Source organism: Merops nubicus, unplaced genomic scaffold, assembly GCF_000691845.1.
Source record: "Merops nubicus isolate BGI_N331 unplaced genomic scaffold, ASM69184v1 scaffold23205, whole genome shotgun sequence".
NCBI lineage: Eukaryota > Metazoa > Chordata > Aves > Coraciiformes > Meropidae > Merops > Merops nubicus.
In genome coordinates this window covers 26,729-39,053 of record NW_008610587.1, presented here as the reverse complement: position 1 = coordinate 39,053, position 12,325 = coordinate 26,729, and the positions used below count along the sequence as shown (strand labels likewise).

The 12,325-nt window shown below is 42.9% G+C and overlaps 1 protein-coding gene across 1 annotated transcript in view; it reads right to left on the bottom strand.

Annotated features, from left to right (window-relative positions):
* Positions 1–3,669: 3,669 nt before the first annotated feature.
* FLT3 (fms-related tyrosine kinase 3) overlaps positions 3,670–12,325 on the bottom strand; it is a gene marked incomplete at its 5' end in the record, with an annotated part of 30,312 nt that continues 21,656 nt past the window's right edge. Inside the window, 10 exons of the mRNA XM_008940968.1 lie at positions 3,670–3,804; positions 4,803–4,908; positions 6,232–6,331; positions 6,414–6,525; positions 7,171–7,293; positions 7,656–7,780; positions 8,149–8,279; positions 8,640–8,793; positions 10,777–10,887; positions 12,197–12,301. Coding sequence (XP_008939216.1) covers positions 3,670–3,804; positions 4,803–4,908; positions 6,232–6,331; positions 6,414–6,525; positions 7,171–7,293; positions 7,656–7,780; positions 8,149–8,279; positions 8,640–8,793; positions 10,777–10,887; positions 12,197–12,301 — 1,202 coding nt within the window. The remainder of the gene's footprint in view (positions 3,805–4,802; positions 4,909–6,231; positions 6,332–6,413; positions 6,526–7,170; positions 7,294–7,655; positions 7,781–8,148; positions 8,280–8,639; positions 8,794–10,776; positions 10,888–12,196; positions 12,302–12,325) is intronic.

The window sequence follows — 12,325 nt, the reverse complement described above, 5'->3', positions numbered from 1 at the left end:
GTCACAAGAACACCACCACCTATAGGCTTCTCTTCAGATCACAAGTCTTCAAAAATCCTTTTCAGCTGAGATATGATCCATACTGTACCCTGAGACAGCTACACTACTGCCAGGAGTGTTACTTAATCAGTTTTCCAGCTCAGCCTTAAACCCTTATGATAATTTTTAATATGACAGTGACCTGTAAGGTAGGATCGCTGACCTGAGCAGCCCCCCTGTTTATCTCATCCCTGGGAAGCATGTCAGGAAGCCTGACTCTGGCTGAGGTTTCAGAGAGTCTGGCTGGAAGGGGTTCCTTCCCCACCACACTACAGCACTGAGATGCTCACCAAAGGTGAGAAGGAGTTGGACTCAGGTCCTACCTTTTAATGAAGTGATCTCTGGTCTCCTCAACCACTGGTCTGGATGGGGCCTTTTGTGCCTTTTTTAAAAGCTAGTTTATTTTGCATAGCCTAATTAGTTAGCCGTTGATCAGCAAGGGAAGGCAGCAGCCACTCACTAGCCTACAGTGCATTTGGCTGGGAAGAGGGAGTCCTGTGCCACTGGGTACTTCACCTAGTTCAGTCTGGGAGAAGGGGGCTGAGATCCAGTGTGCCTTAGCTGCATGAGGAATACCCCAGTGCAGTCATCTTCATCTCACTTTGATTTCTGCACCCCTGACATATTTTCTAGCAGAAGTATAGTCTCTCAAAAAATAACCTACCTGCAGATAGCTCTGTAGACCATTGAATTCTTCATCCCCTTTCACAGATACCTCCATGAACATATGGACTGAAAGCTAGTGCTAGCCTGCATGACAAGGTCACTTCTGCTTTCCTCTTCTGGTTCAACAAACAATCAGCGCCAGCTCTCCCCAGAGGGACCTCAGGGAGCCCATCACAGATATCCCAAACCTGAGGGTGATATATGTTGGAGAAGCACCTCCAGTTTCTCTTGAACCGGACAGAGAAGAGGATCATATTTTTTTTGGTGTCTGCTGCCTGTGACACACGGCACGGCTGTTTGGGAGACACAGCGAGGGAGGGCGTTGACTGCTTCGCACCGGTACCTGGCGCAGCCGTCAGCGCTATGAGCTTTTGGCTGAGGATCCCCCTCGTCCGGCACCACCAACCCCAGCGCTGCCCCCCGGCGCTCCTGCAGCTCTGGAGGCTGGCCCGGGCCCTTCTGCCAAGCACCAGCCGGGCTCCGAGGGAAGCCGCGGTGGCGGAGCTCCATCTAGTGCCGGCCCCGGCGGCGGGCCGGGGACCGCGGTCCTCCCGAGGCCACCCCGTCCCGGCGGCGTCCCGGGGAGCTCTCCTCGGAACCGGGATCAGCCCCTTCTGTTCCTTCTATTCCTCTGCCTAACTTAGTGGATCTGGTTTAGACTAACGGCATCTCTGATGGAGGTCTTCGAACAAGCTTAACTCTCCCCATTCACTACAGGGGGAATTCAGCTCTTTCTCCAGAGAACCTGTTCCTGGAGGCAGGCACAGGTTAGTGGTCTGAATCCTAATGGGAGAAATGTGGGCATCTTCTTTCAAGAGTCATGAAATCAATCCTCAAACAGCACTGGCTGCAGCTCTGCACAAACCTCAGGAACGGCTCAGCACTTTGCTAACTCGTTTTGGAAGCATCCTGGTAAAGAAATGTACTCCTAATATGTTTTTTTTTACACTCCTAATATATTTTCACTGAATATTTCCTGTAGCTTTGTTCCATCCCTCTCTGCTGTGTGGAGGAGCAGATCCACAACCCTCCATGTGTCCAGCTGCTACAGGAGGGTCTTCCTCCTGATTGTGCTTCCTCATAGAGTGCCGTGTTGCCTGAGCTGCTTTTCATACGTGCATCAGGAGAAGCTTGTGTCAGCTCCAAGGTTCTCTGTTTGCCTTTGTATTACTCAGTCTCAGCTCAGTAGTGATGATGGGGCCCGATGACCTCTGTCCGCTCCTTTCTTCATCTTGTAGAAAAAACACTTGACACAACTTTCTGGCATGTTTTAAAGCACATGGGATTCCCATCTGTTCCTCTACAAGCCAAGTTCACATCTGCTTAGCTTCCAGGGCCAGCTAGGCTTGGATGCAACCAGTTCAGTGTTAAGCTCCTCTAGCTGAGGCTGAAAACTCTCTGCACAAAGACACCCAACTCCTGCTTCCCGGCTGGCGCCAGATGTGTGCTCCTGGTGCCGAAGAGGGACACCTTGCTGCTGGATGCTTTGAAATTGTGTTACGAGTATGTTAAAAGTCATCCATACTTTCCAGAAAGTGCAATGTAAAAGTTTTATTTCCATCTTTATATTTCCAAATTATTCTTCAGCAGTTTATACCTGACAATTCCTTGATGATTTGACAATGTTAACAAAAATATACAAATCATAATCACTGTATTAGAACATTCATTATTTTCAGACAATGTTAGTAAAGAGCAGCTTGATTTCTGTGATAGCATGGTCTATCCAAACAGTTATCAATTTATAATACTTGCCACTGGAAACCCTAACTGCAGTTAGCATCTTGTAAAATATAGAAAAGAAGAAAACTGCTAACCAAGATATTCTCACCTTTGATTCACTGTGATGTAGAAAATGTGTCCCGTTAGTCCTTATGAAAGCCCCAGTTATAAATCCTCAAACCTCATTATAAAAATAATGTGTCTTTTTACCTATATCAAAAACTCATGAAGTCTCTGGTTACTGTCCTGGGAGTCTGGGATAAAGTTAAAAAGAGACATACTCTCATTTTATTGCAGCAGGGTTCATAAACCCAGGCTGACTTCTGGGAATTTGGAATGATACTACATTCCTAAATTGCTACAGAAGACAATTTCTTTAAAATTAAACAATTTTATTGATATTAAAACACACAAAGCCCAAATAATAGAATTAGCTATAACTCAGTTGAAGTGAGACTTCCAGTTGGAGATGGCCACCTGGATTTTCTAGACCAGGGAGGCAGAAGGTCATCTCCAAATATCACTCCTCCTGCTTCTTTTTAGGTGCTTAGGTAGAAAAGAATCACTCACTCTAAGTGTCTGCCTCTCATCAGGGTGTGCAGAACCTAGTCTGGGCGACTAGAGACTACCCAAGTACCTAATGCGTGATGAAATGAACTCACCTGAACTGGACACCTATTGGTGTTCACAGAAGTTGAGATGTTCAGGATAAGACAGTTATTAATATTTATAGTTCCTTGGAAAACAAAGCTGGTATCTTAAAATTTGGGTATCTGAAGTCGGCTACTCCAATGGCTTTTTTTTCCAGCCCTCACTGACATTGGGAGATGAAGATGTGAGTAGTACTTTTGGAAACCACACCAATTTTCTTTAGGTGCATAATCTGTTCTTGTAAGCACTGACTAAAAAAACCCTGTATTTTCTTGTGTGTGCTTGCAATATGGCAAGAACAGTCTGAATTGAATGCATTGATTAGGCACTATTTACATAAAACCAGGAAAAGAGATATCCAGTTGCAGAGAGACAGCAAAAAGACCATTGCTTCTGTCTTGTGCTAGACATGTTTGCTGAATTTAAAGAAATGAATTGTGTCTTCTCCTCAAAGTAACACTGGTACGGACTAGCCCATAAGAAATGTGAATAGAGCAGCAGGTGGTAATATTTTCTTTTCTTAGGGGTGATATAAAACATCTATGCTACATAGAGTTTATGAAAATACTGAGATCAGATCCATAAACCAGACTATTTTTCAACCTGAGAGTCTTCATGCTGGAGAACAGTTGGTGATAGCAGAGATTCCTCATCCCTGCTTACATGTGGTTTAGTTTTGATGCTGGAATTGTGTGTAGAAACGTTTTTCTTCATATTCTGGTAAATCTAGAATTGGGAAGAGGAAACAAAATATATCTTCTGTTATTACTTATTCTACTCAAAAAAATTGCTCATCTGCCTGTGAAGAAGGCACTTGTAAGGTACAGCCCACCTCCTCTTGAAGGAGACTCACACTCATATCTGCCAGTTACCTTCCCACTGACTCCAGAGGGAGTCCAGACAACTGCCTAAGTGAGCTGGATCTTAGCCAGCCATAAAGAGCTAGGCAGAGGAAAAGAAGGAGACTGCGAAGGAGGAATTCTTTTTCCAGGTACAGTGCTTTGAAGTTGCTCATTAGTTTGCCTCTATGCTCAGCAGTTTCTGCCAGGCTAACGGCCTGCAGAGAGCCTCACGGCTGTCAAGGCAAGAGTCATTCATAGCTCCCCACATTCCCAAAAGGTTCACAAGGACACAGCACTGGGAAACAGTGTGTATAGCCCAGAGTGGAAACCCAGGTAGGAATTGGTAGTTTCAGCAGGGGTTGCTTATCTTCTCTGAAGAAGAGATCACAGTCTGGTAAGGATGCACTATGACTTCCTCAGACCCTATTTATTACTTTGGCTTTTGAGAATGCCATACGGCCCTTCGTGTGTGAAGACAGCAGTACATACTTATAGTGTATACTTATAGTGGCCCCCCAGGAGAGCCCTGGCAGGTGGCCCAGGCTCAGCTCCTCTCCCATGGCAGCTATCAGCATCACCAAAGCCAACTGCAATGGCTCCTGCACAAAGCAAGCATATTCCCATAGCACAGGCTGGGAGATTTCAGCTTTCCAGAGTCCCGCTGCAGGAAGTGGGAGGAAAGAAATCCTCCTCAGGGAAGTCAGGATTCCTTCTGATGGCAGAAAAAGATTCCCCAAACTCTTACATAGATCCATAGGCAATGTATCCAGAACACAGAAAACAGAAGGCTGTTTCTCAGCTCATCGTGATCTATGGGGCTACACATACACACACACACAAAAAAAAAAGAAAAATAATTTCCTTTTTTCTGTGTTTACTTACTGCTCCTTCTGCCTCAGCCAGCTGACAGGCAAGGGAGGAAACCAGCCAAGAAAAAGAGGGTCTTTTTCTGGAATCAAGTGCCCAACAGGACTGCATCACATGATAGCTGCAGGAGAAAAGAAGTGGTATAGAAAACATGTCAGCTGTTGGACTGTCTGTAAGTGACTGCATGGATATGCAGAATTTGGATAGGAGTCACAGGGCAGGAGAAAGATTTTACAGAAAAGGGCTAGATTTAGCGTGCTGTATCAGAGCAGAAGTTACAGAAAGATGAGGAAAAAGGGTACAGTAAAGAATGTGGCTTTACTAGTCCTTAGGAAAATACTCCTCATAGGACTGTAACCAGGATTTCACCCTGGCTGGCACATACTGGCATGCTAACCTTGTTTTCCAGCTTCTATACAGAAAATGGTAGGAAGACAATTTCTGTCTGTCTCCAGGGCTGAACCTGATCCTTGTGGGCTCTGTAGTATTGAGGACATTTTTTCCACGGCAAGTCTTTTTATGTAATTTGAAATCACAAAACTTTTTCTGAGGTTAAAATGCCACCTTAGAGGTCTTGCAGTTTCATCAGGGGCCAGTGCAGTGTCTATCTTCTGAAGTCCCTTGTAAGTGTATAGGTCAATAAGTTCCCTGATATTTATAAGCTCCACAGCAATCTTTCATGGGTCAATCTGCCAGATTCACCTATATCTTTAATTCTATTACAGTCTTTATGTGGAGAGGATAAGAACAGTATAGTGCCATAGTAAGGCACTGAATCCATAGATCATCTATGAAATGTCTTCCAGAAGAGTTCAGACAACACAAAGTCCTTTCCTTTCCTCCATACTCCAGGTCTCATAGGTCTGCATCACCTTTACTTCTCTTTTTCTCTGGGGTCCACCTCTAGACAGAATCCATCCAGGCACAGAGGCACAGGCTGAGAATCATGTACTGACAGCACAGGAATAGCTCCTGCCAAATCTTCCTTAGCAGGGTTTTTCCCTAAGAAGATCCCTAACCTCCTTGAACTGAATCAGGCATGCTAAAGCTTAATTAAAGTTAAAAAGTTCAGAAAAACTCACAACAGATCTAGTTGATATTCAAAATGAATATGGTATAACATAGTTTTTACAAAAAGAAAAAAAAAAAAAAGAAAAAGTCTGTGACCTGAGAACAAGAAGTTCCCCAGGAAAGCAAGGCACAGTTAAATAAAGGTAATAATTTAGTCTTCTCACACACACACACATAAGCTTTAATGTTGATCACTTCTGCTTTAGGACAAAATCTGCAGGATCAAGCAACCTTTTTCAGAGTTAGGGGAAGATCTCACCTTTTGCAGCCTTTTTTGAGGAAAATACAGAGTACAATAAATTAAAGGTCATACAAACAGTGGCTTAGTAAATCTAAATTCCCATGCTGTGTATCAGTCAGGAAATACACTTACACATCTTTTGTAGCATAATATGGTCGGTCCATTTTAAACCCACTTTGTATTAGTTTGTAGAAGTTTGTATCAACCTGAATACCAGGGTAGGGATTTACACCTGTGAAAATATTGGAGAACATATGTTAATTCAGAAGCTGCCAAAACCAAGCAGTGCTCTTTTGTTGTGTTACAGAACATACCCAAAGAGAATATTTCCCATAGTAATATTCCATAAGACCAGACATCACTCTTCATCGTGTACGTCCTCTCGAATAAGCTTTCAGGAGCCATCCATTTAACTGGTAAACGAGCCTGTACAGACAGGGGGAAAGGAGGCCAGGTCATGTTGTGACACAGGCTTTCTAGATGGCTCACTGCAGTTCTCATTGTTTGAGTAGAATCATTTCATGCACGTTTGCTATGTGGAAAGCTGGGCCTCTCCTAGTAGCCTCTTAAATTTCCCTTAAAGAAGGAAACAGACACTTCTAAGGAGACAATTCATCTCACCCATTCCAGATGATGATTTAAGGAGGAGATAAGTTCAACTCTGGAAGAGCCTCCTTTCCTCCTCTGACTTCTAGAATGAGTAGCTCAGATGGAGATGTCTACTCTGCATTTCTTCATATTAGCTGGAGGATCTGGTATACCCCTGCACATATTCTACTGTCCCTACGCTGTTTTTATCCACAACAGCAAACAATTCCCAAGATTTTCCATCAAAGGATTTCATTGTGCTTTAGAGAGCAGATGGGTGCCACCTCATTTACAGTACTAGCTTCATTAGGTTATTTGTAATCTAAGAATCTGAATTTGCTGAAGGCAGGAAAAAGTGAGATTCCTTCACTGTCTGTACAGGTATCTATGAAGCTAACAAGGAATCTGACAATGAAAAGCTTCACTCTCTTGGTTCCTTATTCTTACATTGGTATGAAAAAGAGAGAGCATTCAGGAACTTACGTTGCCCCTGACAATGTAGTTGGAGTCATTCACTACATCTCTGGCAAGGCCAAAGTCACATATTTTCACCACTTTTCCATGGGTCACTAGTATATTTCGGGCAGCAAGGTCTCTGTGAATGCACTTAGAAGGAAAGAAAGGGTTAATGCTCTGCAGCATTGGGTATCATAAGGAGATCATTTCCTTGTCTCACACAGAGCTCTGTGAATTGCTGCCTCTTTCCACTTAAATGGTCTGGCAAATGAGCAAGCTGGACAGCCCCTGGCTGCTGGTGGCAAGGGACAGGCGCCGAGCAGGCAGGAGTGTGCAGCCACTTCTCACCGGGGGCCACGTCTAACATTGCAACCCAGTCTTTGCCCCACAGCTGGGGACGGAGGTGCAGCTCAAGCCTGCCACCGAGTGGCTCTGTTCCTCAGTCTGCCTTTTACAAACTGAAGGATTTTTTTCCATCTTTTCTATCTAAAGTTTGTTACCCTGCACCATACCGATTTCGACTCCAGAAACTCCATTCCTTTGGCAACTTGATAAGAGAAGCAAAGAAGATCTTCAAATGTGAGCACATTAAAATCCTCTTCTTCATCCACTTGTCTGCTTGCATGCTTAATTTTATCTGTAAAATATAACCAGGACTGTGCATTTTCCATGGGCTTCCTCACCTTCTGATTAATTGTACTGACCATTATAAGGATTTTCACATGTTCCTACCAGGAACAACATCACAATGAACATTCTTCCTTTGCATTCTTTGCTCAGACAGAAAACAAAGGAAAGGGTATTTTCATATTCAAATACTATGTATAGCAAGGCCAGAAACATAAGCCTCTGGTCTTAAGTGTTGTTGAATCTTTCTCCAGGAAAATCTCTGCCAGGATGGAAGAGAGAGGCCTCCCATGTGACTGAATCTAGTCTGGTTATTTCAATAATATAATAAATACAAAATAATAGAATTACTAGAGATAAAAGCAATTCATGTCTTACCTTCCTCAGAATACAGCACAATCCCATTTGAGCCAGATGTCACATTCATGTTTTGACTTCTTTGTGTGATTTCAAATTCATCGTCTCTGCACAGGGTCGTTTGGACACTGTACTTCAGGTGAGTTCCCATCCTGGAGTGGGTGACATGTTTGCAATATGGTTACACACAGCAGATCTCATCACATTCTACATATAAACAGTTTTGCAGTTAAAAAGCATGATCAGTTTTCTCTAATAAAAATCTGGGCACTGACATGAATCTTGTCAAAACTGGAAAGAGAAATAAGGGATTGCCTGGGTTTTTTTACAGTCCAGTGAGAAGATCATAAGAAGAATGAAAACTCAGTTGCTCCTAAGGCATGGCTTATTAAAGTACATGAGGACACATTCTTAAGAATTCAAAAATGTCACCAGTTTACAGCACAGCCAGGGATGCAGCTTGAAAAGAGACAGTAGCTTTATAAAGTACTAAACTAATCTCGAATGTTTACCTGGAATTTTGGTCCAAATGGATATTGTGGTAAAAGCTGAAGTTGTGTTGTTTAAAAATATCTGTCAATGTCCAGTGAAACTTTTCTCTCTTGCTCCTTAAGTAGTTCAGAAGGTCACCATAGCAACAGTATTCAAATATCAAGTAGGTTGGTCCTGAAACAGTTTGAAATGTAAATGCCTCCTGCTATCTGTAGCACTCTTCCCATTAAAGCCCTAATGATGCTCCATCTTCTCCCAGGACTAATCTGCATTAAATGTCCCAAGCATCTTCCTTTCCTGGGTAGACAAGCTGTACTGATGGGCAGGCAGTGTTTACTGACTGTAATTACTGACTGTAATGTCCCTTTGGAAAGTCCCTATAGCTGATTCTTCCATGTGGTGCATCTCCCAAGGTGGATTGTCAGTCCCTGTGAAGGCACAAAGATCCTTCTCCACACCAAATGGCACTGTGAGGGACAGCCCAGGCTGTAAGGATAAAATATATTGTCGAAACCATGCACGGTTCAAGCAAAAGATGACCTCTGCTAATTATCTTGGTGCAAATTAGTATCGTCTGACCTAAGCCCTTTCATTTATCTACACTACTTTCATGCTCTAGAAATATCCTTCTGTTTTTGGGAAGGCCACCTGAAACCCTAGTGTGTTTTCTGAGAGGACTAAAGGGAGGGAAAGACCTTACAAGGGGGATGTGTTTGTGGAGCACTAGTCAGGCCATTTCCTCAAGAACAAAAAATACCTCCAATTCCTGACCAGGGAGGCTTTGAGGACAGACATGACAAGCCAGTATGAGCAGAGCAAAAGGCCCAGGGAGAGCTCAGAGTGGTCACATATCACCTCTGCAAAGTCTTACACTGGCATCACAGCTTCTGGTTCAGAAAAACCGAACACAGATTTGTGGATGTTTCTGTCAGAAAGGCCCTGTCAGAAAAGATGGGGCACGCTGTGAGAATCCTGTAAAGTTTCTCAGGGGATGGATGTGAAAGTCTTGAAAGCCACGTAAATGCTTCTAAGCATGGAACTTGGGTAAGGCTGGAAGTTTCCCCGCCCTACCCGCCCAGACTAAGCAGGTCTTCACTTCAGCTCTCCTGCCTACACCATCACTTCTTGCTGAATTTTCCAGAAAGCAGTGGCAGCCTTATAGCTTCAAATCAGCTAAAGCTACTAACAACAGTCTGTTGCTTTCCTCTCATACTTCAAATGTCTTTGCATGACAGTATTACTGTTGATGCAAACCGGGGAAACAGGAGTTAACTATTCTCTTCAGTCTTTCTCACTTAATAAATATCCATGGCAGAAAATTTGCCAAGTTATTAAGCAGCAGATGTTTAAATTCATGATATGTGCAAACACTGGGTAAAACCCTGCTCTTTCCCCAAGCTGATCTGATCTTTAGCCTCTCTCTACCTGCTCCTGTTCACTGCTGGACTTACCAGAGAGGGAGTTCTTGGGAGAGGAATATCCATGCACATTGCCTCAATGATATCACAAGTCACACAATAATTAATTAGTAACATCTTGCCACTTTCATCTTAGCCCATCTTTGCTTAGTTCTTGCCCTCTTGTTGTCTCTCTTGTCATTATTTACTTCTCTCCTCTTCTTTCTTCCCTCTACCCCCACTCTTTTGCACTTTGTTTTCTTTCATGTCTAGTTTTAGGTCATTTTTCAATTTCTTTCTACTACTTCATTGCTTGGTAAGCAATATGAATAAAAAAAAAAAAAACAAACCAAAACCCAAACAAAAAAAGCCTTATGTGAACAGAATCATGTGGATATAGAAGTATTTTATACCCAGTAAGTTTTTCCTTTTCACCTAATTAACTGGCCTGTATCAGTGCCATCACCACTGTAACAGGAAGGGCTGTTGTATCTCTTCATGCAAGTACAACCAGAAAGGACTAATTTCTGTACACATGCATGGCTTTAACTCTGCTTTCAGTTTATCCACATCTTATTTTGGGCCAGTGCAGAACAGAAAAATTGGTGAAGGTGAAGAGGCACTAGTAATATGTGACTAATTACGACTTGTATGTTTTTAATGCTGCTTTCAATGATGAATTTTTTATACGTCTTTTCTGTTCAAGAGTCTTACTTTGTCTGGGGGATTTAACTGGTATCTTTCCACAATTTCAAGTTACCTGACACGGTACAAGCTCCTAGAAGGTTCACAATATTTTCATGGCTTCCGATGTGAGTCATCATTTTCAGCTCAGACATTAGAGCATCTTTTTCTGAAGCATCAGATTTTTCTGTAAAAGCAAAACCACAGATTTGGAAATCTCCAGCAAAGAAATAAAAATGAAAATGGTTGTGATGCTTTTTCACATGCAAGCCTTCATTTCAAATTAATTGTACTGACAGTACATTTGTGAACACCCTAAAATAATGTTGTACGGTATAAAATGTTTCCACCAAAGGTGGAAAATAATAAACGTGTATGTGAGTGTGGATCATCTGAATGTTTGAGAAAGCAGTCATCAGATGTTCTTATTTGTCATTCTTGGGCTGTCAAGGAATGACAGTAATGTATTAAGCACAGAAAAAATAGTGTCAACCCTATTGGACAGAAATGCTAGGGGAAAAAAAAATCTTAACATTCATATGGCATACAATCAGTTGCAATCCAATAGCTAAGGTCACCCCGTGTTTCAGTAATAGCTTTAGGCTTGGTTTTCAGCAAGTATTTGGTCCTCATGATCTCAGTGAATTGGAGACGTGAACCCAAATGATCAAGTTGAACTTCCATAAAGACAACAGCAAAGCAGTGGATCAAGGAAGTGTAAGGCTGATGCACATGTGTAAATAGGGGATGAAGAGCTGGAAAGTAGTGCTGGAAGGAAGGGACTGTGTGGGCACACAGGTGAGCAGGGTGCTGGTGCTGCTGCCAATGTGAAGCTCATCTTGTTATGTATTGACAGAGTTGTGGTTCAGGAACCAGTGAGGCAGCCCTCCTCCCCTGCTTGCTGCCAGTGAGGTTTGCTTCCAGACATTGCTTTTATGAGGGCTCAAGACAACTGGGAGAGAGTCCAGAGCAAAGCAGCAAGGAGGATTAGAGGTTTAAGAAACCTGACCCTTACGGAGGGATGGAAAAAAATTGCTTTGTGTCATTAAGACTGTGTGAAGATGAGCAGGAAGCTTTGCAAACAAGCTAGCTCAGACACAAGAGGCAAATGAAGCACAACAGCTAGACAGCAGTACAAGAAAAGGGGCTCTTATTCCAAAGTCCACAGAGCCACCAGTATGACCAGCAGGCTAATCTGAACTATGAATTTGCAGTCATCCTCTTTAGAGCAGAGCAGCTCCATACTTACCCATACAGCACAGATCTGTGTTGTGTAGAACAAAATACAACACACTGCAGGAAGAAGGCACTTTAACAATACCTTTCCAAACTGAAACGGGATTTTGAAATAATCCTGAAAGGATTTTGAAACCCAGCATTTGTGAGGTGTAGCTGCTAGAAGTCTGTAAACAAAGGGATTTGTTCCAGCACTTCTCCTTCTTTGGAGCTGCCAGAATAGATCACTGCTTGTGAAAGGCACGCAAAATTTATCATACCTTTTAGCATTTTGACTGCGACCTGGACTGAATCTCCTGCATTGCTAATTCCATAAGCTGTTGCATTCACCACTTTCCCGAAAGCCCCAGAACCGAGGACCTGTCCTACAGGAAACAATATGCCAATAT